This window comes from Elephas maximus, chromosome 6 (assembly GCF_024166365.1).
Source record: "Elephas maximus indicus isolate mEleMax1 chromosome 6, mEleMax1 primary haplotype, whole genome shotgun sequence".
Lineage (NCBI taxonomy): Eukaryota > Metazoa > Chordata > Mammalia > Proboscidea > Elephantidae > Elephas > Elephas maximus.
The window spans coordinates 19497257-19521492 of record NC_064824.1 but is presented as its reverse complement, the minus strand read 5'-3'; the positions used below and the strand labels follow the sequence as shown (position 1 = coordinate 19521492).

Below are 24236 nucleotides of genomic sequence, written 5' to 3'. Positions count from 1 at the left end.
TCTAATCTGGTTGACCTTTCTTCCTTTCTTTCTCCAGTACAATGTGGAATAGAAAGTGGTAGGAGCAAACATGCTTGTCTTGTTCCTCATCTTAAAGTGTTCAGTCTTTCAATATTAAGGGCGATGCTAGCTATAGGATTTTCATAGATGTCCTGTGTAATGTTGAGGAAGGTCCCTCTTACTCATTCACTGAAAATTTTTATTAGGATTGGGTGTTGGTTTTGGTCATGATTTTACTGCAACTACTGAGATGATCATGTAGGGGTTTTTTTGTTTTTTGTTTTTTTTTTTTAAGATAATTTGATTAATTAATACCCATTGTGTTTAAAGTGTTAAGCCAACGCTGCATTCCTGGAATAAACCTCACTTGTCATGATATAGTATCCTTTTTATACAGTGTGTGATTCAGTTTGTTAAAATTTTGTTTAAACTTTTACATTAATGTTCATGAGGGTTATTGCTATATAGTTTTCTTTTTTTAATAATGTCCTTGTCAGGTTTTGATATCAGGGTAATCCTCACTTCATAGAATGAGTTGGGAAATATTCCTACATTTTCAGTTTTCTGGAAGAGTTTGTACAGTAGTGGTTTTACTTCTACTTTAAATGTTTGGTTGAGTTCATGAAACTATGTGGGCAGGAGTTGTTTTTTAAGGAAGGTTTTGAACTATACTTTGTTTCTTTAATAGCTGTAAGGCGATTCTGTTTTATCTTCTTTTTTGTTTGTTTTTATTTATTTATTGTGCATTAGATGAAAGTTTACAGCGCAGATTAGATTCCCATTCAGTAGTTTGCACATACAGTGTTTCATGGCCTTGGCTTCATTCTCTGCAACGTGTCAGCACTCTCCCCGTTTCCGCCCTGTGTTCCCATTTCCTTTTGTCCCGATTTTCTCCCCCTTCCTGCTGTATCATCTTCGCTTTTAGGCAAATTACTACCCTTTTGATCTCATATAATTGATTGTTCTAAGCAGCAAATCCCTCTCAGGTATTACTGTTTAAGTGGAACGTAGAACATTGTCTTTGAGAACTATGTTGTGCCAGCTGACATCGATGTCCCCTGAGTTTATGGTCCTTCTCATTCTTCTTGGACAAGCTCTGGTAGTATGTGTCTTTCAAGAAATTTATCCATTTCATCTAAGTTGTCAAATTTATGGCATGAAGTTGTTCATAATATTCCCTTATTATAATATCTCTGGAATCTATAGTGATGTCACTTCCCTCATTTTTTGTATTGGTAACTTGTGTCTTTGCTCTTATTTTCCTGACCAGCCTTGCTAGAAGTATATCAGGTTGGATTAAATATTTTTAAGTACCGTGTTTGACAAATAAAAGTTTCATTCTATAGCTTGTGGGCTACCTCTTTTCTACCAAGTCTTAAGGAAAGAGAATGTGACCTAAGAATATTAAACTTATCCAAATTACCATTCAAGTCTAAAGCCAACAGGTAAACATTGACTAATATACAAAACCTCGGGGAATGTAGCATCTACAGTCTCTTCTTGAAGGAGCCCTGGTAGCGTAATAGTTAAGCACTTGGCTGCTAACTGAAAAGTTGACATTTTGAAACCAATAGCCACTCTACAGGAAAAACACCTGGTGATTGCTTCTGTAAAGACTGTCATTTTTAGGTGCCATTGCGTCGATTTCAACTCATAGAGTCCCCATGTACAATGGAACAAAACACTGCCCAGTCTTGCGCTATTCTCAGAATTGTTGCTGTGCTTGAGCCCATCATTTCAGCCACTGTTCCAATCCATCATGTTAAGGGTCTTCCTCACTTTCACTGACCCTCTGCTTTACCAAGGATGATGACATTCTCCGGTGACTGGTCCCTCCTGATAGCATGTCCAAAGTACATGAGACAAGGTCTCATCGTCCTTGCTTCTAAGGAGCATTCAGGCTGTGCTTCTCCCAAGAGAGATTTGTTTGTTTTTCTGGCAGTCTGTGGCATATTCAATATTCTTCACCAAGACCATAATTTAAAGGCATCAATTCTTCTTTGGTCTTCCTTATTCATTGTCCAACTTTTGCATGCATGTGAGGTATTTGAAAATACTATGGCTTGAGTTAGGGGCACCTTAGTCCTCAAAGTGACGGTTTTGCTTTCTCAAACACTTTAAAGAGGTCTTTTGCAGCAGATTTGCCCAAATCAATGAATCATTTAATTTCTTGACTGCTGCTTCCATGGGCGTTGACTATGGATTCAAGTAAAATGACATTCTTGACAACTTCAGTCTTCTCTCCATTTATCATGATGTTCCTTATTGGTCCAGTTGTGAGAATTTTTGTTTTCTTTATGTTGAGGTGTAATCCATACTGAAGGCTGTAGTCTTTGATCTTCACCAGTAGGTACTTCCAGCCTCTTCGCTTTCACAAGCCAGGTGGTGTCATCTGCATATCGCAGGTTGTTAATGAGTCTTGCACCAATCCTAATGCTGCATTCTTCTGCATATAGTAGATTATTTGCTCAGCATACAGATTGAACAAGTATGGTGAGAAGATACAACCCTGACACACACTTTTCCTGACTTTAATTTACACAGTATCCCATTATGCTGTTTGAACAACTGCCTCTTGATCTGTGTACAGCTTCATTACGAGCACGATTAAGTGTTCTGGAATTTCCATTCTTCATAATATTATCCATAATTTGTTATGATCTGCACAGTCGAATGCCTTTGCTAATCATTAAAACACAGATAAATATCTTTCTGGTATTCTCTGCTTTCAGCCAGGATCCATCTGACATCAGCAGTGATATCCCTTGTTCTATGTCCTCTTCTGAATCTGGATTGAATTTCTGCGGTTCCCTGTTGATATACTGCTGCAACCGCTTTTGAATTATCTTCAGAAAAATTTTACATGTGATATTAATGATACTGTTCTGTAATTTCCGCATTCCATTGAATCACCTTACTTTGGAATGGGCAGAAATATGGATCTCTTCTAGTCAGTTGGCCAGGTAGCTCTGTCCTCCAAATTTCTTGGCATGGACGAGTGAGTACCTCTAGCACTGTGTCCGTTTGTTGAAACATCTCAATCGATACTCTGTCAATTCCTGGAGCCCCCCTCCCTTTTTTTTGCCAGTGCGTTCAGTGCAGCTTCAACTTCTTCCTTCATTACCATCAGTCTTGATCATATGCTACCTCCTGATACAGTTAAATGTCAACCAATTCTTTTTGGTATAGTGATTCTGTGTATCCCTTCCATCTTTTTTTGATGCTTTCTGTATTGTTCAATATTTTACCCATAGAATCCTTCAGTATTGCAACTCAAGCCTTTCATTTTTTCTTCAATTCTTTCAGTTTGAGAAATCCCAAGCATGTTCTTCCCTTTTGGCTTTTCTAACTACAGGTCTTTGCACATTTCATTATAATACATTACTTTGTCTTATGAAGGGGCCTTTTCCAGTTGTACTTCAGGATAGATCTTGAAATGTTCTTTTTGACAATGAATACAACGCCTTTCCTCTTCAATTTGTCATTCCCGGCATAGTAGACCATATGATTGCCCAATTCTAAATGGTCAAGACCAGTCCCTTTCAGTTCACAAATGCTTAGAGTATCAATCTTTATGTGTTCCATTTCATTTTTGATGGCTTCCAACGTTCCTGGATTCATACTTCATACATTCCATGTTACAATTATTAATGGGTGTTTGCAGCTGTTTCTTCTCATCTTGAGCCATGCCACATCAGCAAATAAAGGTTGCAAAAGCATTACTCCATATATGTCATTAAAGTCTACTCTACGTTGAGGAGGCAGCTCTTCCCTAGTCAAATTTTGAGTGTCCTCCAAGCTGAGGGGCTCATCTTCTGGCACTAGGTCAGATAATATTCTGTTGCTACTCATAAGGTTTTTACTGGCCAGCTTTTTTGGAAGTAGACTGCCAGGTCCTTCTTCCTAGTTTGTTAGTCTGGAAGCTCCGTTGAAAGCTGTCCACCATGAATGACCCTGCTGGTATTTGCAATACCAGCGGCACAAGCCACTGCAGCACAGCAAACTGACAGACAAGTGGAAACTCTGTGGGGCAGTTCTGTCCAGTAGGGTCTCTGAGAGTAGGAATTGACTTGATAGCACACATCAACAGCCCTTCTTAAAAAAAAATCTGTACAATAATAGTAAAATTAAGCCAACCAAAAGATGAATCAAAATAAAGAGAGTAAGAAGATCCCTGGTGGCAGAACTGAGAATGAGGATTAAATCTTTTAAATATGGAACAAATTCTTGACAACTGTGAGAATTATGACTATGGAATAGAATTTAAATGTTACAAACATTGACAAAATAAAAATGGTAATATAACTAAAAAAACGAGGGAGCAAAGGGCTAGTGGGAGGAGGTATTCTAAGAATCTGTATCGTCAAAAATTGAAATGTAGTTTTAAACATCAGTACACTAAGGTTTTCCTAAACCTCTTTCTTCCTTTTTTTTCTTTAATGTACAGCAGTCTTTTTCTTTTAGTTCAAAAGAAATCTATTTAATATTTTTTCATTAGAAGAGCGTACGTAGCATGATCACATTGAAACAAAATTATGTTCATATATTTAGCCTTTTTGTGTGATATTTGGAATGATTTTTACCTGCTCATATGATAATTATTTCTTGAATTAGGACTGTGGTTAATTTTTTTTCTCTTGTTACACTTTTTCATATCCCTTGAATTACTTACAATAAACATGTATTCTTTTAGCCAACTGGTACTTTCTTATTGTTAAAAAAAAGATAAATATCTTACTCGCAGAATGTAACATACTGAGACTGTGGTATAGTTTCACATATTCTTCTACTAACAGTATTAAACCACTAAGCGACATACAGGTCGTCCCCAGCTTATGATGGGGTTTCATTCCAGTAACTCCATCATCAGTTCTGGAACTCATTTATTTTTTGTTTTGTTACTGCCTTTTTTTTTTATCAGTATCTTTATAAATTTGACCTTTAGTTGTCTTTGGGGGTTAGAAACATTACATATAAACTTACAGATATATTTTACATTGTATGTAGTACATATTACTAACAGTAAATCTAAAAACTAAATATTATTAACAGTAAGATGCACCAAAAAACCCATAGGGTCTTAAGTGCTGTTCATCATAACTCAAACACATTGTAAGTCGGGGACTACATGAAATATAAACCTTTCTGCCGTTCATTTCTTAATTGCTTCCTGCTATCTGAATTTAATCTTTGTATCTTTATTATAAAATTCAGCATGTTAATTCACCGTTTTGAGTAACACTCTCCTGTTTGAATCATCTTCACTGGAGAAATAGTGTATCAGTCATGGGTTCAGTCAGAGAAACAGAAAGTACTTTCGGTATTTCGAACAAAAGCAGTATAATTGAGCGACTTGGTTGCACAGGTGTTGGAAAGGCTCGAAAGGCTGGAAGAGCAAAAGGAAGAAAGTAGGGGACATGGAGGAACAAACAGGAAGAAAAGCTATTACCTAAGGCTGGAGTCCACAAGCCTGGACCTTCTGTTAGTTATGGAGGCACCATCATAGTTCTTTGTTGTTGTGTGATTTTTTTTTATTATTGTTGTTGAGAATGTACACAGCAGAATTTATACCAATTCAACAGTTTCTACATGTATAAATCAGTGGCATTGATTACTGATTAAGCTAAACTACCATTTGGTTTTAAGAAGACTGGGGATATTTTTGGTTTAAGGTTTAAAGATTATCTCAGGGCAATAGTTTTGAGAGTTCATCCAGCCTCCATGACTCCAGGGTCTGGGGTCCATGAGAATTTAAAATTCTGTCCTGCATCTCACAGACACTTCTGGATCTGCCAGAGAGGTGCTGCTTTGACCAGGGCTTGAGCCCTCTACAAAGTTCTGTTTCTGCCTGGTAGTGGTATCCCCACTACCACGACAACTGTCAGCATCTGCCCCTTTCCAGCTTTTGGCTTTTTCCACTTTCTGATCTCCCACAAGTGCCTTCTGTTAGCAGAACCTAACAAACAGGCAACCTGAAACCTGGAAAGTGGAGTTTGCAGCAGAACACAGAAGGATAAGACTGGGGCCTAATGGCATTCATAGTATAATTATTAAATTACTATATTAGTGTATATATGTTGGTATGTATACTTAAATTTATATATATGTATAAGTAAACCATGTACATTGATTGTTATGAAAGTTAAGTTGTATATTTGTAGTCCTTCAGAAGTTTAAAAAATATATCCAAAGCACTTTAGTGTATTTTCTTTCATATACTTCCTGGATTTTTATTTTCTCAGCATGTTTGTACTTTCCAGCAAAGATTACATAGGATATTCTAGGCTAGTCCCTATTTTTAGGCCAGAATCTCAGTTTCAATTTTTAGTGTGTGAAGAGGAAGTTTTTCATTTGTAGTGTACCTACCATGGACCACTTTTCAAAGTACGTAATGTTTATTGCTACATCTCTTGTTGTTTATTTGTTTTTAATCATCAAAATGATTAATAGTCTTGTAAATGAGTTAGGAATGGCAGCATGACAAATATGTAGCTGAACACAGTGCTGTCTCTAATGGATATGCACTAAATAAACACTTTTTTCCTCATAACAAGCAGTGATTGCAAATACTAGAACTATTTTCATACTTAAAGCATTAAAATATTAATTAGACTGAGAGATGGAACTGTAGACATCAGAGTTATTACTTCCTTCACCAGCCTCCTCATACACACCCCGATTTCTATTCCTGAATATCCATGGGACTGAAATCATTGCTCTAATGTGCAAATACAAAACAGTGGTGAACCTTAGTTCGTTACCTTCTTCCCAATAATTACAAGTATAGTTTATCCTTCTTAAAAAAAATTTTTTTTTTTTTTCAGAGGAAATAGATGTTATAGGAAATTTCAACTTCTCAAAAGTTTGGTAATGGTACTAACTTCATTTATCCATGGAAGATGGTCTTAAAATTGCTTGCTTACCTTTAGAAACCTGTATTTGGCTGCTTTATATGTATTAGATATCTACATTTGTCTATGGCTATATTTGATATACTAGAAATTTATATTCATTCATACTTATGTAACTTATGCTTCATGTAACAAATACTCTGAGAACAAATCTTTTATTGTCAAAATTGGTCTGAACACATTGGTTTACCACAGGGGACGACCAGTTCCACTACATAAACTGCTTGCTAGACAAATCAGCTTTAAGAAGTCCTCTAGTGCCCAACTCCCAACCATATTTCTATTTTCAGTTCTTTCCTCTACACAAAAATCTGAAGTTGTCTGTGTGTAGATACAAAGGGAGGTGAAACCAACCTTCCTATCTATGGTCACTGGCAGTCAAGGAGGCAGAAGAGCCTGCCTTCCAAGATTCCCCATGTTTCCACCCCTCTATTAAGGAGTAGTGGGAACAGCTAAATCCCAAACCTATGGTGGGGTGTGGGGGCAGGGTACGTAGGGCTTAGAAGAACTGAGCCATGGCAACCCATCTCTGAGACCAGAGGGAGAGTGTTTCTAGGACATAGCAGGGAAGAAGTGTCTCTCATAGAAAATTCTGTCTCTTATACCCACTCTTAAAGAAGCATCTGAATATGAAGTGTCAGTGGAACACATCTTTGTCATTAGTGGAAGTACTATAACTTAATCCATTCAGGTACAACTGGGACATAATCCAGTCTTTTCTTCTGCATTTTATCTTTGCTAGAAATATCTTGTCTCCTACAAAGGTTCCATCTAATGTCGTGTGTTGTTGTTTTATCTTGTGGTTCTCTTTAGGACTTCATTATTGTGCATATTTATGTATTTCAGTGGGAGAACTGAAGTCCAGTCAGTACAGTATGGCAAAGAAAAGGCAAATAAAGACAGAGTATTTGCAAGGTAAGCCACTTCTCTTTTAGTATCTGAATTTTTGTAAAAGAAAGATTAAAATTGTTAAAAACTCTTTTTGCAAATATTACAGAATTAACACATGATACTTTCTTTAATTAAACAAATTATGTTGAGCGAATAATAAATTCGTTTGTTTCATTTATTTATTCATTTTTTTTAAATTGGCATTAACCATGTGCCAAATAATTGTAGCTCTGACTAGTCTGAATCAAGTATTATGTTTATTAATATAATATTTTGTTGGAAAGTTCATCCCCTTTATTTTTTTTTATTTCATTTAGTTCATTGCTGTTAAGAACATACATAGCAAAACATACACAAGCTCGACAGTTCCTACATGTACCTTTTAGCTATTGCGAATAATGCTGCAGTGAACATTGGTGTGCATTTGTCTCTTTGTTTAGCTTTTTGAGGAACCACCAAATTGTCTTCCACAGTGGCTACACCATTTTACATTCCCACCAGCAGTGCACGAGGGCTCCAGTTTCTCCACATCCTCGCCAATACTTACTGGTTTTCATTTTTTTTATGATAGCCATCCTAGTGGGTGTGAAGTGGTATCGAATTGCCATTTTGATTTGCATCTCCCAGATGTCTAATTTGTTTTTAATGTAATTTCTTTAATTTCAAGTTTATATAATTTAACATTTATTCTGTCATTGTTGAGATAATACACAGCAAGACACATACCAATTCAATAGTTTCCACTGTACAATTTAGTGACATTGATTACATTCTTTGAGTTGTGCAACCATTCTCACCCTCCTTTTCTGAGTTGTTCCTCTCCCATTAACATCAACTCATTGCCCCCTAAGGCTTCTGTCTGATCTTTCAAGTTACTGTTGTCCCTTTGATCCTATATAAGTAAATCTTAAAAGAGCGCAATGCTCAAGGCAGACATTCTTTACTAGTTAAGCTAAACTACTGTTAGATTTTCAGAAGATTTCAGACGATATTTTTGGTTTAAGGTTTCAAGATTATCTTAGGGCAGTAGTTTCAGGGGTTCATCCAACCATCATGGCTCAAGGACGTCAGGAGTCCATGAGAATTTGAAATTCTGTTACACGTTTTTCCCCTTTTGATCAGGATTCTTATGTAGAATCTTTGTTCAAAATGTTCAGTAATGGTAGATGGCCACCATCCAGCTCTTCTGGTCTCATGGCAAAGGAGGCAGTTGTTCATGGAGGCATTTAGCCACACATTCCATATCCTCCTCCTATTCCTGACTCTCCTCCTTCCTGTGTTGTTCCAGGTGGATAGAGACCAATTGTCATGCCTTGGATGGCTGCTTGCAAGCTTTTAAGACCCCAGGCACTATGCGTCTAACTAGGAGGTAGGACAGAAGAAGTAAGCATGTTATTAGGCCAATTAACTGAATAGTCCATGAAGCCATGACCCTAAACCTCCAAACCAAGAAACCAAATCCTGTGAGGTTTTTGGTTCTACTTAAGCAGCCCAGCAATTAACTCTCTTTTTTTTTTTTTGGTCACTGTTGTAAATGTATCTATTATACAACTTTTGCCAATTCAACTTTTTACAGGTGTACGGCTTACTGACAGCAATTACAATAATAGCTGTGCAACCTACGTTTAATCAATGCTGTGTTTCCATCACCATTACCCCTCTCTTCCCCCCCGCCACCCCTGGTAACCACCAGTAAGCTTTGTTGTCTATAAATTTGCCTTGTCTTTTTGTATAAGTGAGGTCATGCAACATTTGTCCATTTGTGATTGACTGATTTCACTCAGTATAGCGTCTTCCAGCTCCATCCATGTTGTAGCTTGTATGAAGACTTCCTTTCTGCCACTGGCTGTGTGTCTGTACCACGTTTTGTTTATCCATTCATCTTTTGATGAGCATTAGGTTGTTCCCATCTTTTGACTATTGTGAATAGCGCTGCAGTGAACATTGGTGTACAAGTCTCTGAATCTCTGCTTTCAAGTCTTTTGAGTCTGTATCTGGGAATGGAATTGCTGGGTCATATGGTAGTTCCTATTTTTAGTTTTTTGAGGAAACACCACAATGTTTTCTACAACAGCTGCATCATTTTGCATTCTCAGTGACAGCAGGTAAGGGTTCCAATTTCCTCAAATCCTTGCCAACATTTGGTATTTTCTGTTTGTTTTTTTATCTTAGCCATGGTAGTGGGAGTGAAATGGTATCTCATTGTGGTTTTGATTTGCATCTTTTTGATGGCTAATGATGCTGAGCATCTTTTCATGTGTTTGGTGGCCATTTGCATGTCCTCTTTGGTGAAGTGTCTATTCAAGTCCTTTGCCCATTTTATAATTGGGTTGTCTTTTTGTTGTTGTCAAAGTTTTATATATATTTTGGTTATTAGATTCTTGTTGGGTGTATGATTTCCAAAGATATTTTTCCAGTCAGTAGCTTGTCTTTTCACTTTTTTGACAAAGGTCTTTTGATGAACAGAAGTTTTTAATTTTTATGAGTTCCCATTTATTTATTTCACCTTTTGATATTTGTGCTTTTGTTATTATATTAGACAATCCGCTGTTAAAACCCAGGCCTGAGCATTGCCCCGGCATTTTCTTCTCAGAATTTTTTGGTTTTAGTTTGCACATTTAGACCCTTAATCCATTTTTAATTTGTTTGTCTATGGAGGCATGGATTTTGTTTAATTTTTCTACATGTGAAAATCCAATTTTCCTAGCATCATTTATTGAAGAGACTCTTCTTTCCCCATTGAATGGACTTAGCTCCCTTGTCAAAAATCAGTTAACTCTAGATGTGTGAGGTTTATTTCTGGACCTTCAATTCTATTCCATTGGTCTGTGTGTCTGTTGTTCTACCAATACTATGCTGTTTTGATTACTGTAGCTGTATAATATGTTTTAAAATCAGAAAGTGTGAGTCCTCCTACTTTGTTTTTCTCTTTCAACATTGCTTTAGCTATTTGAGGCTTCTTGCCATTCCATACACAGTTGAGGATTGGTTTTTCTATCTTTGTAAAGAAGGCTATTGGAATTTTCATTGGGATTGCATTGAATCTAGAGATCACTTTGTATAGTATTGGCATCTTAACAATATTAAATCTTCCAATCCATGAACATGAAACATCTTTCCATTTATTTAAATCTTCTTTAATCTCTTTTAGCACTGTTTTATTTCATTCTCTAAGTCCTTCGCATCCCTGATTCAGTTTTTTCCTAGGTATTTTATTCTCTTAAATGCTATTGTAAATGGAATTGTTCTCCTAATTTCCCTTTCAGATTTCTCATTGCTGATGTATAGAAACCCAACTGATTTTTGTTTGTTGACCTTGTACCCTGCAACTTTGCTAAATTCCTCTATTAGCTCTAGATGTTTTCTTATGGACTCTTTTTGGGATTTTCTAAATATAGGATCATTTCATCCATGAATACAGATAATTTTACTTGTTCTTTTTCAGTCTGAATACCTTTTTTTTTTTTTAATGTTTTTTAGATATGTAACAGCTTTTGTTTGACATAATAGCCAGCCATTTCTATATTTATTTAAATGGTATTATTGCATAAACAGTTAAGTTGCTTTTATTTGATTTCCATTTAGTTATCTTTATAATTTAGGATTTAATATGGCCAGTTTTCCTTTCAACAAGCGAAATGGGATGATCAGACTTACGGTTTAGAAAATAAATTAATGAGCAGATTAGAGAATGGATTAACAAATAAAGAAAAAGGTTATAGCAGTAATCCAAGCGAAAAATAATAAAGGTCTGAACCAAAGCAATGACTGACAGAATAAAGAATAGGGAACAAATTTGAGGAACATTTTGTAGGTACAACCAGCAGAAGTTGACCAGTTGGATAGAGGTGTGTTAGAGACAGGAGTATCTGCAAAGACTGTCAAATTTAGATGACCTAAGGAATTTAAGGAATACAAGAGGAAGAACAAATTTATAATGGAAAAAGGAGTTTAATTGACACAGGCTTATTTTGAGATACCTGAGTAACAACCTAGCATGATTGTCCAATACATGATTAAATATTGAGACGAAGCACTCTGAAGGAGGGAGAGTGACCAGTCAGGTGAGTAATTATTCATTCATTCATTCATGTAGCAAATATTTATTGAAGACCTACTCTGTGCTGGGAGCCCTGGTTCAAAGTGGTTAAGAGCACAGGCTGCTAACCAAAAGATCGGCAATTCAGATCTACCAGCTGCTCCTTGGAAACTCAATGGGGCAGTTCTTCACTGGCTTATAGGGTCAGTATGAGTCAAAATCAAACAAAACAACAGCAACATTCTGTGCTGATCATTGTTTCTGGCCTTGGGAATGCAGTAAGGAGTAAGAAGGACATCTTAGCTCCGTGGAGCTTAATTCTGGTTTGTGAGACAGATATGTAAGGTAAATGAAAAATCTAGCCAGTACAAGGCCATGAGGCTGAATAGTATGTTTCAATAATGCTAAATTGGCCAGTGTCTTAGTTATCTAGGGCTGCTCTAACAGAAATACCATAAGTGGATGGCTTTAACAAAGAGAAGTTTATTCTCTCACAGTCTAGTAGGCTACAAGTCCGAATTCAGGGCATCAGCTCCACGGGAGGGCTTTCTCTGTTGGTTCTGGAGGAAGGTCCGTGTCATCAGTCTTCCCTTGGTCTCTTCTCTGCACAAGAACCTCAGGTCCAAGGGACACTCTCTGCTCCCTGCACTGCTTTCTCGGTGGTATTAGGTTCCCATGTCTCTCTTTGTTTCTCTCTTTTATATCTCAAAAGAGATTGGCTTAAGACACTATCTAATCTAATCTTGTAGATGTCATCAATATAACTGCCACTAATCCATCTCATTACATCATAGTGATAGGATTTACAACACATAGGAAAATCACATCAGAAGGCAAAGTGGTATACAGTCATTACAGTATTGGGAATCATGACCTAGCAAAGTTGACCGATATTTTGGGGGGACACAGTTCAATCCATGACAGCCAATAATGGACCAGAGTGAACGAGCCAGAGGGTGGTGGAGGAGATGGTCAGAGAGGTAGGCAGTGGCCAGACCTTGTATGGCCTTGTATTAGAAGCTGGTAAAGACTTTGGATTTTAAGTGGGTTGGGAAGCCAATGGAGGACTGAGGGCAGGGAAGGGATATAATTGACTTGCATAAAAAAAAAAATTAAAGTCCTTATTTTTTAGAGATAAATTAAATTATTCACAAATATGCTATGATTCCTGGGATTTACTTCAAAATAATTGGGAGTGAGAGGGATGGAGTAAGTGGTAGAGATGAAAGGAAATTGACCGTGATGATAATTGTTGAACCTGGGTCTTGGGTACATGGGAATTTATTAAACTATTCTACTTTTGTGCAAGTTTGAAATATTCATAACAAAATAATGGCAAGAGAAGGAAAAAAAAGACCACTCTGGCTGCTGTGTGTAGAATAGATTATATGGGGTTATGAGTGGAAAGAGGATGACCGGGTAATCTAATAATAAACTAGTTGCCGTTAAGTCGATTCCAACCCATAGCAACCCAATAGGACAAAGTAGCACTGCCTCATAGGGTTTCCAAGCAGCGGCTGGTGGGTTTGAACTGCCAGCCTTTTGGTTAGCAGTCAAGCTCTTAACCACTACACCACCATAGCTCCAATCTAATAATAGCTGCATTTATTTAGCACTTATTCTGTGTCAGGTAATTTTTGTATATTTGCTCATAATCACCATAATTCAGTGAGATAAATTACATCAGAAATGAGGAAACTGAGGAACAGCAAGTTTCAGTAACATACCTGAAATTATCCATATAGTAAGGGTACAGCCAAGACTCTTAAGTCAGACATTCCAGGTTCTTACCTATACTTTTGACCTCTACGGTGTAGTTTTTGCTATTCTGCATGAGATAGGTGAATGCTTGACTCCTTTCTTATCTCAAAGATAAAAGAGATGATCCTGTTGCCTGTCTCCCCCATTCAGATGTGAGCTCTGTGAGGGAAGAGATCTTTGTCAGTTTCATTAACTGGGATAGCCCCAGTATGGGCCGTGATAGGTGCTCAGTAAATATTCATTTATTTAATGTGAAGGAAAGAATTGCCTCCATTTGGGCAGAGCAGGATGGATATTATTTCCTGGGGAAGAGTCAGGTTTTGTTTTAGCAAGGTACAAAAAAAAACCAAACCGTACACATTGCTATCAAGTCGGTTCCAACTCATAGTGACCACATAGGACAGAGTAGAACTGCCCCGTAGGGCTTCCAAGAAGCAGCTGGTGGATTTGAGCTGCTGACCTTTTGGTTAGCAGCCAAGCTCTTAACCACTGTGCCACCCAGGCTCCTTGAGCAAGGTAGTAGGAAGAGTGAATTCTTTAAAATGAAAGTTTGTTTTCAGTGAAAATGACTTAAAGAAGGTTGAGTCCTTGAATTTTAAGGTTCATGTGCTAGATGTCTGTGCCATTGGAGGCCTGACAGTTTTAATAAATGATAGAAATTTTTCTTTAATTAATCTCTAGCACTGGGGTTTTTTTTTATTAGTTACGGTTTATTGGGAAAGCAGATTTGCAAAATGAGTAGCACCAAACCACATGTGAAAAGATCCTACGGGAGTTAGAAAATTTTGCTTTTGATTTTACTTTGTTTAATTTTGCTGTTAGTCTTTATTCAAAAGACCTTCCTGCTCATTGTTTTTGGAGTAAAAGGAGTTTTTGTTTGTTTGTTTTACCTTTCCCTCCAAAGTGGAAATTGTGTCAGTATTTTCCTAGTTATAAAAGTAGTAGTTCGTTAGTATTTCTTAAAACTCCAACACTGCTCTCTTAGTCATCTAGTGCTGCTACAACAGAAATACCACAAGTGGATGGCTTTCCCAAAGAGAAGTTTATTCTGTCACAGTCTAGTAGGCTACAACTCCAAATTCCGGGCATCATCTTCAGGGGAAGACTTCCTCTGTCTGTCAGCCCTGGAGGAAGGTCCTTGTCCTCAGTCTGCTCCTGGTTAAGGAGCTTCTCTGTGGAGGAACCTCGGGTCCAAAGGATGCACCCTGTTCCCGGCGCTGCTTTCTTGGTGGCATGAGGACCCCTGTCTTTCTGCTGGCTTCTCTTTTATTTCTCAAAAGAGATTGGCTTAAGACACTATCTAATCCCGTAGATCTCGTCAATATAACTGCCAGTAATCCATCTCATTAAGTCATAGTGACAGGATTTACGACACAGGGAAATCACATCAGATGACAAAATGGTAGACAGTCATATAGTACTGGGAATCATGATCTAGCCAAGGAGACAGGTATTTTGGGGGGACACAATTAAATCCACGACAACTACCAAATAATATGAAGATAAATTTTTACTTCAAAATAACCATTTAAAAATCTTTTTTTATTACACAAGATTTTTCCTACATACATACTCACAGAGATATTCATAAGTATATTTTATTTATTTCAAAAATCTTTTTGTTGGTTGCTTTTATCACTTAACATATTGTGGACATTTTTATGTGGAAAAATCAGTCGTCATTTATAATGGCAGTGAACCTTTCAACGGTTAAATCCTTTCCTCCTCACCTGTAGACTTAACCCTTGGGTTCCTCTCCTGCCCTGGAGTAGGAGCCATTGCCAGCACTGAGACTGTCCCAGTACTATGTACTGAAGTGCTGCTAAAAGTCAGTTACAAGTAATACAGTGAGCTTCTTGGAGTAAGACCATGTTAAAAAAAAAAAAAAAAACATGTTTTCATATGTTTGAATAATAAAATTCAGTTGCATTTTTTTTCTTCATTTTGGGGTTACTCTGATCCTGATTTTTCTCTGAATAATCTACCCCACAGGAAAACAGTCAGTGAAAATGCCTAGATGTGGGAAGGATTCAGCTGGTCAGGGCTATAGCATTTTATTGTGATAAGTTTACTTGAACTTGAAGGATATAATTCATCTCTGCATTTGTTCAAAAAAGACTTGAAATTGGATTATTGTGTGGTTTTTAGATTTATGAGCGAAATATTGTCTGTTTCCCTATTAAATATAAATCTTGGTGCCACATTAGTGGCTTTGTTGTTTCTGCAGGGAGAGAAGAGAAAGTACAGAGATGGCTACCGTAATTGGCACCAAACCAAAATTATTTAAATCTTCCCTTTTACAGTCTTCGATACCCTTGTTAGCAATTAGAAGGCACTAAAGACCTGTCCCGCAGGTGAAATATGCATAAAATGTTCATTTGAAATTGTTTTCCTTGCAGTTGCTCTTGAGACAAAAATGACTTCCTGTTGGCTTTGTTATTTTAATGTAGAATATACTTGCTCTAGTTAGTATTACAACGCATGCACAACACCCTTTTCAGTACTGGCTAAAATAAAGTGTGGTTCTGATTCTTACTGTTGCAGCTGCACCATAACAATATACTTAAACCTTTTTAAAAATTATTTTCCTAGTAAGTTTAACTTTTTTCTTGCTTGATATTTATAAAAATGTATGTGGTTTAATGACCAGTTCTGCTGTAGCATAATGTCCTACTCTGAGAACCAAAGCACAGGATGAATTTATATGTTAAGGTTACTACCATATCAAATGACTGTCTTTATAAGTGTTACTGTTTCAATATTATGATCATACCATGCTTTCAGAAATATACAGATAATTGCATCTGCCTTTTAGTCCTTCATTTTTGTATATGCATTATTAAAATGTGAAATCTGTTGTTTAACAGGCAATTCTATAAACCAAAATATGCATTCAGTGAATTATCAGTGATTCATTAATAAGCCTCAAATAAACCTGTTTCTTTTGTTATACTGAAATTGTATCGAATCCTCCTTGAGATAGTAAGTCATGAGCTGGGACCAGGTTTTAATAGTACTAGGCTGCTTTAATGATTCCTATAAAAAAAAAAAAAAATTTATAGCCCTGAAAGGCTAAGCCTTTGTGGGCTATTTTATAATATTAAAAAAAAAAAAAAATTTTTTTTAATACATCAGAACCTTATTGTGATGACCTGATACGTTTGCCAAAATACCCGTAATAGTTTTAACAGTTATTAAATTGTCGTATAATAATGTCTAAGAAGAGACCAAAAGAGTGTACCCATACAGCAGAAAAATAAGGTACCATGGTCAGAAAATAAATTTACCACATCGCCAACACACTAATGCAGTGTGGTATTTTTTTCTCTGAAATTTCCACATGCGACAGGAAACATAGACAGCAAGCTTGAGTGGGTGGGTCTCTGAGGTTAAAACTGTTAATAACGTAAAATACCTGAAATTTAGTTTTAAATGCAAAGCATTTCCAGTCACGTTAAAAGTGTCCTGAAGCCTCATACTAGGTAAGTATATTGGATTTTTTCCTTTTTCAAATGAGTTTTCCCCCTCTTAGAAAATGAAAGTAGTTGACCTTCTGACTGGAGTTGGTGAACTTAAACTTACAGTTTATATTTAGCAGTCTAATAGTGTGAAGAAAGGACAGGTTATTAACACGAAGAATTTGTATTCCTAGAAGAGCCTTCAATGTTAAGGTTTCTTTTAATAATCTTTACTACTTTTTAAAAACCCGGAACATGAGATAATACACTTTATTGTTCATTTTATTGTGACAAATGTAAATATTTGCACTGCAATATGCAGAAATCAAAAAATTCTCAAATTTGAGCCTATGATACTGGGAAATGTTTGTGTTTTAAATTACTTTGAATTCACTTATGGAAAGTAAAATCTGAGTTGGTGACTTTTTTTTAGCTGATAAAGTTACATGTTTTAGAAAATGCCCATTAATCACTATGATAGCTGACAACATACAAATAATAAAACATATCCTTCTGTTCCTCACCACAGTATAAAATAGATAAACCTATACAGATGGTTAAGGAAAGGGAAAGAAAAAAGGAAATCCACTGGCCTGCCACGTATAAAAAATTTATAAATAAAATGCAACATACATAATTTTGGTTTTGTTCTGACCATATTGAATGAGAGGAGCAGGGTTTAGATTTAAAGACATTCAGGGGATAATATGCTAGGAGTCGTTTAATGTATCCCACCCAAGATGAGCTAGAGTTTCAGATACTTTAGAATAGGAATGGAAACCCTGGTGGCGTAGTGGCTAAGAGCTACGGCTGCTAACCAAAGGGTCGGCAGCTCATATCTGCCAGGCACTCCTTGGAAACTCTATGGGGCAGTTCTGCACTGTCCTGTAGGGTCACTATGAGTCGGAATCGACTCGACGGCACTGGGTTTGGTTTTGGTAGAATAGGAATAGGCGATAGCATCTGAGAAAACCTTTAATAACAAGCTACTCTCTTATTTTTTTCTCTCCTTCCTTTTTTTGTTTCTTCTCTCTCCTTCCCTTATTCTCTCTCTTACTCTTTCTGGCCTATCATTCCTTCATTCTTCATGTAAATCATATATACTTTTTTTAAGGAAATTATTTGGCGAGTAGCCTCTGAATGCGTTAGTTTCTTATGAGTAAACTGTTGATTCATCTAGAGTGTGATCTATTAAGACAGATTCTGGGATTTGATTCACAGTTTGGGGTATAAACATAAAGCTTTTCACAGGTTATTTAAATTATTTTTGCAGATCCCCAAGTAAGCCCTTGGCACGGAAATTAATGGATTGGGAAGTAGTGAGCAGAAACTCATTATCTGATGACAGGTTAGAAACACAGAGCCTTCCTTCACGGTCTCCACCTGGAACCCCTAATCAGTAAGTACAGACTAACATCACATGTACATTTTGCTAATTTCTAAACTATTGGCTGCTTATTTCCATTCCATGAAGATTAAAACCAAAAAATTGAAACACACTGCATTTGAGTCAATTTCGACTCAGAGCAACCCTAATTAAACAGAGTAGAGAAGCCCCGTAGGGTTTCCAAGGAGCAGCTGGTAGATTCAAACTGCCACCTTTTGGTTAGCAGCTGTAGCTCCCTGTAGCTGTTAACCACTGCACACCAGGGCTCCGCCTGAAGATTAGGATATGTAAAGTTTAACTCTTGGTCATCCATTTTTGTTGCTGAGTCCACTCGATGGCAGTGGGTTTGGTGTTTGGTTTTTTGCAGCCAGCCATTTCTCTGTTTGTTACCAGCACCACTAAACAATTACAGCGAGTTATAGAAGACACAAGAAATTTAAACCAGATGATTCAAGTAATTAATTAGCCATAGCTCTGATTAAATTTTCTGGTTAATGAAACAATTAGTTATGATCTGAAAAAAATTTTCTTTTTAGTCCTAAAGAGACAATACATTTGCAGTGGTTAAGCACATGGGCCCTGGAGTCAGTGTATGTTTGAACCTTGGGCAAGTTTTGTAATTCGTCTCTGTCTCATTTTCCTCAGCTACAAAATTATATTTATAATAATAATGTCTTTCTCATAGTGTTGTTATGATAGTTAGATAATATATGTAAAATGCTTAGACCAGTTCCTGGCACTTAGTAAGTGCTGAAATGTTCAATATCATAATAATGATTCGTGTGATTGTGTGACTTATCTGAGGATGGACATACATGGTATTTACTATGGACATACATGGTATTTAATATCTGTTCTTAGGATTTAGAGAAGGTCCCAGAAATAAAAATATTTGTAAAGACTTAAAAATAATTCACACTAGCAGGTATTTCTAAATCTTTTATTCTAATCCCTTTATTTTAGAAAATGCTGAATAAGACACAAAGTTTCAGTGACCGAAGCCTAGAAACATATAGGTAGTTAGAGATAATAGATGACTGAGTAGTAAAATCCTTGGGCTGATTGTTGACTACAGCTCAGATACTGACTTCCCATTCTGTGTTCTTTCTATTGACATCACACTATTTTTGTAAGAGACTTACTTTATCAACACAATTAGTCTTAAAAAACACGTGTCCACTTTCTGATGCAACCATATAATTAAGAAACTTGAAAGCATATTTTCATTCAGCTTTTCTCCTTCTCCATTTAGTCGAAATTCTGCGTTCACACAAGAGGGAGCCCGGTTACGACCCTCTTCGGTTGGACATTTGGTAGACCATGCGGTTCACACTTCCCCAAGCGATGTATCTGTGAATCACAGATCCCCGTCGTCAACACAGGCTAACAGCATCGTTCTGGAATCATCACCGTAAGACCTTCTTTCATTTTGTTTTCTAATCTATATTTTCAAAGGCCCGAGTTGCTTAACTTAAAGTAATTGGGGAGATATGGGAATTTGATACAAGGTTTTATTTATGTGATTTTAAAGAATTGATGTATTTATAAATGTACCTACTTATCCCTCAGAGTTCTTGTAGGACCTGCCCCTTCAAAACTTACTTTATTGTTATTTTGATGACTCAAATGTTACTGAACTTTTTTTTTTTTTTTAATGATATTGTGTTTTTGGTGAAGGTTTACATAGCAGTTTAAGTTCCCATTCAGTGGTTATATTCTTGAACTTTTAATGCATATAATGTGGCACTGAGGTCAGACAGTAGATTAGTGAAAAGTAGAGTTAAAAAAAATTTTTTTTTTCAAGTAAGGGAACCAATCATAAGGGTGAATAAACAGTTTTGGGAAAATTAAATAACAAGGGAGAACTAAGATGACCATCACACTAAAAGTCAGTCATAGAAAGCATACACGTGTTATTGCTAACATTCTTCACATTCCATACGGATACATACAGTCAGCTTCATAATTCAATACTTACGTCTCATCACTTTAAAGCCCAGACTGCTTATCCACACATTACAAGTTAGATAGGTAAGAAGATTCATTAACTATTGAGGAGAAAGAGGTATAAGGTATAGTGAATGTGATGAAGAGTTGCCATGAGTCAGAATCGACTCAGCAGCAGCTGGTTTGGTTTTGGGTGAAGAGTTAAAAAGAGAGTGGGCCTGAGAGCGTGGGCAGAAGAATAGATGGAGCGGTCAGCAAAGCAGCGGTAGGTGCTCCAGGAAAACGTGACCAGATATACGAGAGCCCTGGCTGGCTGTGGGCGGGCCCGGCCGAGGAAGACTGGCTCAGCTGTTGAGACAGGTAGAAGTTTAGCCTTGGTAATGTATATCTTGGTGAAGCATTTTAGTTGTTTGCATGCATTGTGGAGAATGGAGGAGTAGGAAAGATAGACACTGCACCTGTGGGACTGATTTGTTAGTAATGCACGTATACTTTCAAAATTCTAATCCAAAACTTTTTGGTTTGATTTGTAAGTGTGTAGTTTTTAATTATGAAGCTTAAAAACATACAGGAATTAAAGACATGACTGAACTGTGAATTGAGTAATTTGGGAATCACATACTCTCAGGACATAAAGAAGAACCATATGGAGGAATCAAAAACCTATGTTATTAAAAAAAAAAAGTTATTACAATGCAAAAATGATATAACTCTCGCAGTCTAGCCAAATTACCTTGGTCAATTTTTTTCTAAGAGCCTTTTTCAGTGACGCAGACACATACATATGAATGACTACCAAAAACCCACTGCAGTTGAGTTGATTCCCACTCATAGCAACCCTATAGGACAGAGTAGAACTGCCCCGTAGGGTTTCCAAGGTTGTAAATCTTTAAGGAAGCAGACTGCCACATCTTTCTCCCAAGGAGTGGCTGGTGGGTTCAAACTGCTGACCTTTTCATTAGCATCCGAGCGCTTGAACCACTGTACCACCGGGGTTACCTTACATGTGACTATATTTTTTTTTTATATATATTGATATATTCATATGTAAATTTTATACATTTGAAAAACCCCAAAAATCACTTGCTCTGAGAAAATACCTTTGCTCTGCTTCCCTGGCCCCCAAGAATTGAAAATGCTTGGGGCGTTCTCCTTAGACCTGCGTTTTATAAGGCTTATGTGTTCATATTGACTTTTGAATCTGTAACACGGCACTTACAATTCAGCCAGTTTTAACCTCTGTAATAGTGAGAGAGTTCTGAAAAAGCAAACTCAATAGTAAGATACTAATAACTTACATTGGTTACTTACAGTTGGCGTTTACATAACTTATCCCACTGTTCTCAGGAGAACTCAGTAAAATAGGAAAGATTTAATCCCCGACCCACAGACGTGAAAGCTCACATTTACAGCATTTGTCCCAGTTTATAGAACTAAAACTCAGGTCTTCCTACCTGAGCCAGCCAGTAGAACTTTGTATACCAGACAAGTCTTTGTTGCTGTTTTTTTTTTTTTTTTTGTCATTGTTGTTATTTAGAGAAAATACTTTGTAACTTGGAATCCACAGGTTTTAGTTTTACTATTGGCCAAATATGGAAAAAATTCAAGCCAGGCATTTCAACATGGAGGCAGTCCCCGGTTTACGAACGAGACCCTTTCCTAAGTGTGTCACTAAGCTGAATTTGTAGGCGAGTTGAAATAGGTTCTTAACTAGCCTCACTTTAGTGCCAGAAACAACTTCAAGTGTTTTCAGTGATTTTCAGCAAGTGAAGGTGGTGATGATGAAGAATTTGTTGGCAGTAGTGGGTGGTTCAGTTGTTTCAAAGTGAGGGCAAATTTACATAACATTAAAGGACAAGTAAGTCTGTAAGTCAAGTTGTCTGAAAGTCGGACAGTCGTAACCGGGGACTTACTGTGTATTGAAATAGATTGTAAGATCATCTCACCGGTTCCCTATTTTTTGAGTGAGTACGGGGGTACCTAACAACAACTGCAGGGGCTAATAAGAGGTTCGAGACCTGAGTCCTGGATTCATTCACTGGGTAAGGTTGCCTCCTGCACAACAGAAGACTGTTAACTTTCAGGTGTGTTTATTGTGAAAACAAATAGGAGGGCAGTTGTACTGCTTAGAATAAAGTTACCATTTATAGGAGGAGTCTTTGAGACCGCAGTCCACTGTTTATGTCTTCTCTTTAATTGCTTCATTGCTTCACAGAAAATTACACTATTTTAGCTTGTAATTTTCTGAGATAACCAATGACCCAGAGTTCATTTTAAAATACTTAAGATAATTGATTTTAATAAATCCACACAACAAATATTAATGTACTTTTACAAGTATGTAACAAGAAGCCTGAATATTTCTACAGAAATAATCACAACACAAGTGAGTGGGGTGGTTAAGATTTTATTTTTTATTATGATACACATTGCTAATGGTGGCAACAGAGAGCTGCTTTGACTGCAAAATAGGCTGCTTTCACAGCTATTGTTGAAGTACTCGGGGAATTTAAAACTGACTGGGCTGAAACAGGAGCCCTGGTGGCGCAGTGGCTAAGAGCTTGGCCGTGAACCAAAAGGTCGGCAGTTCGAATCCACCAGCCGACACTCCTTGAAGAAACCCTCCAGGGTAGCGCTGCTCTAGCCTATAGGGTCGTATGAGTCGGAATCGACTCCACAGAAACGGGTTTCGTTTTTTTTGTTTCAGGCTGAAATAAAGAACGTTTTGCCCATGGTTTGAACGACAGTCCTCACAGATTTTTTTGCTACTACGTTACAATACAATTTCTATTAGAATTTAAAATATAGCAGTATTACCATTTCTAACCAAAATGAAGTGACTTAAAATCGTCGTTTTTAGGATTGAAGGTCTGAAGCCATGGGCGCAGAGGATGAATCGAATTGGATGCTGTGCTTGTATCAGGAAGAATCATTGCAGGCCCCAGGCTGCTGCAGATGCAGCACTTACCAGCTGTCCGCCTCTGGCTAAAGCCTCCGTTTTACTTCATTTTGAAGTTAAGGTCGAGCCTGGGAGCCTGATTCTGAAAGAGATGCCTACTGTTAAAACAATATGCTCGTTTTCAATTCTGTTCTCAGCTTACGAGCAGACTCTTTTGATATCGTATCATGATAATCATAGCCTGAGAGTTTACTTGCACTCTTTCAAATGCCTTGAGCACCAATTAGTAATCAGTCTTAAATGGGGTTTACTTTGAAATACTTTGAATATCTGTATAAATTAGCCGAAGTGTCAAGAAACCTGAATTTTGAATCAGAATTTTATCTGTATCTGACATAATATAAGCAAAGTATTAAAAAAAAAAAAACATTGCCATGGAGTCGATTCCAACTCATAGCGACCCTATAGGACAGAGTAGAACTGCCACATATTAAAAACCCCAGGGAGACTTGGAGGACACTAGTGTTCACTGTGGTTGAATCAGTCATGATCTCCTGGTATAAAAATAGATCTTCGAATATAAGAGTTTTAAAAGAAGCCATCATTTCTGACAAGTTTTTATTTGTGTCTACCGAGAATATGGTTTTTGTCTGTTGGTTAGTCTTAAATTAGGACAAACTTTATGCTTCTGTGACAGGTATATATATATAGTTGGGCTTTAGCATAAATTTTTTAATTCACAATTTTCAAATTTTATCTTACCCATTTTCTTTTTTAAAGTAACTAAAGTGATCTCTCTGGGGCTGCTTTTCCGTCTGTACTTTCCCTCTGACAGACCTTTTCTAGCTCTCGTCTTTGAAACCCAATGATTGCGCCAGTTGTCAGACCCCAGATGCAGCCCCATCCCTGCTGCTTTCTCTGATTCCTACTTCCCTAGTCCTAT

General features: G+C 37.0%; 1 protein-coding gene across 9 annotated transcripts in view; it reads left to right on the top strand.

Moving 5' to 3' along the window:
* The window catches only part of PTPN4 (protein tyrosine phosphatase non-receptor type 4), a 245317-nt gene that overhangs the window by 164859 nt on the left and 56222 nt on the right, over positions 1 to 24236 (top strand). For 7 of the 9 annotated variants that reach the window (XR_007518073.1, XM_049889148.1, XM_049889152.1 and 4 more), the window contains 4 exons: positions 7758 to 7826; positions 9091 to 9171; positions 18334 to 18459; positions 19700 to 19858. Coding sequence is in view for 8 of the 9 variants with exons in the window: in XM_049889148.1 (XP_049745105.1) it covers positions 7758 to 7826; positions 9091 to 9171; positions 18334 to 18459; positions 19700 to 19858 (435 nt within the window). In the remaining variant the exon portion in view is untranslated. The remainder of the gene's footprint in view (positions 1 to 7757; positions 7827 to 9090; positions 9172 to 18333; positions 18460 to 19699; positions 19859 to 24236) is intronic. The other 2 variants (XM_049889150.1, XM_049889147.1) reach the window with 1 other exon arrangement.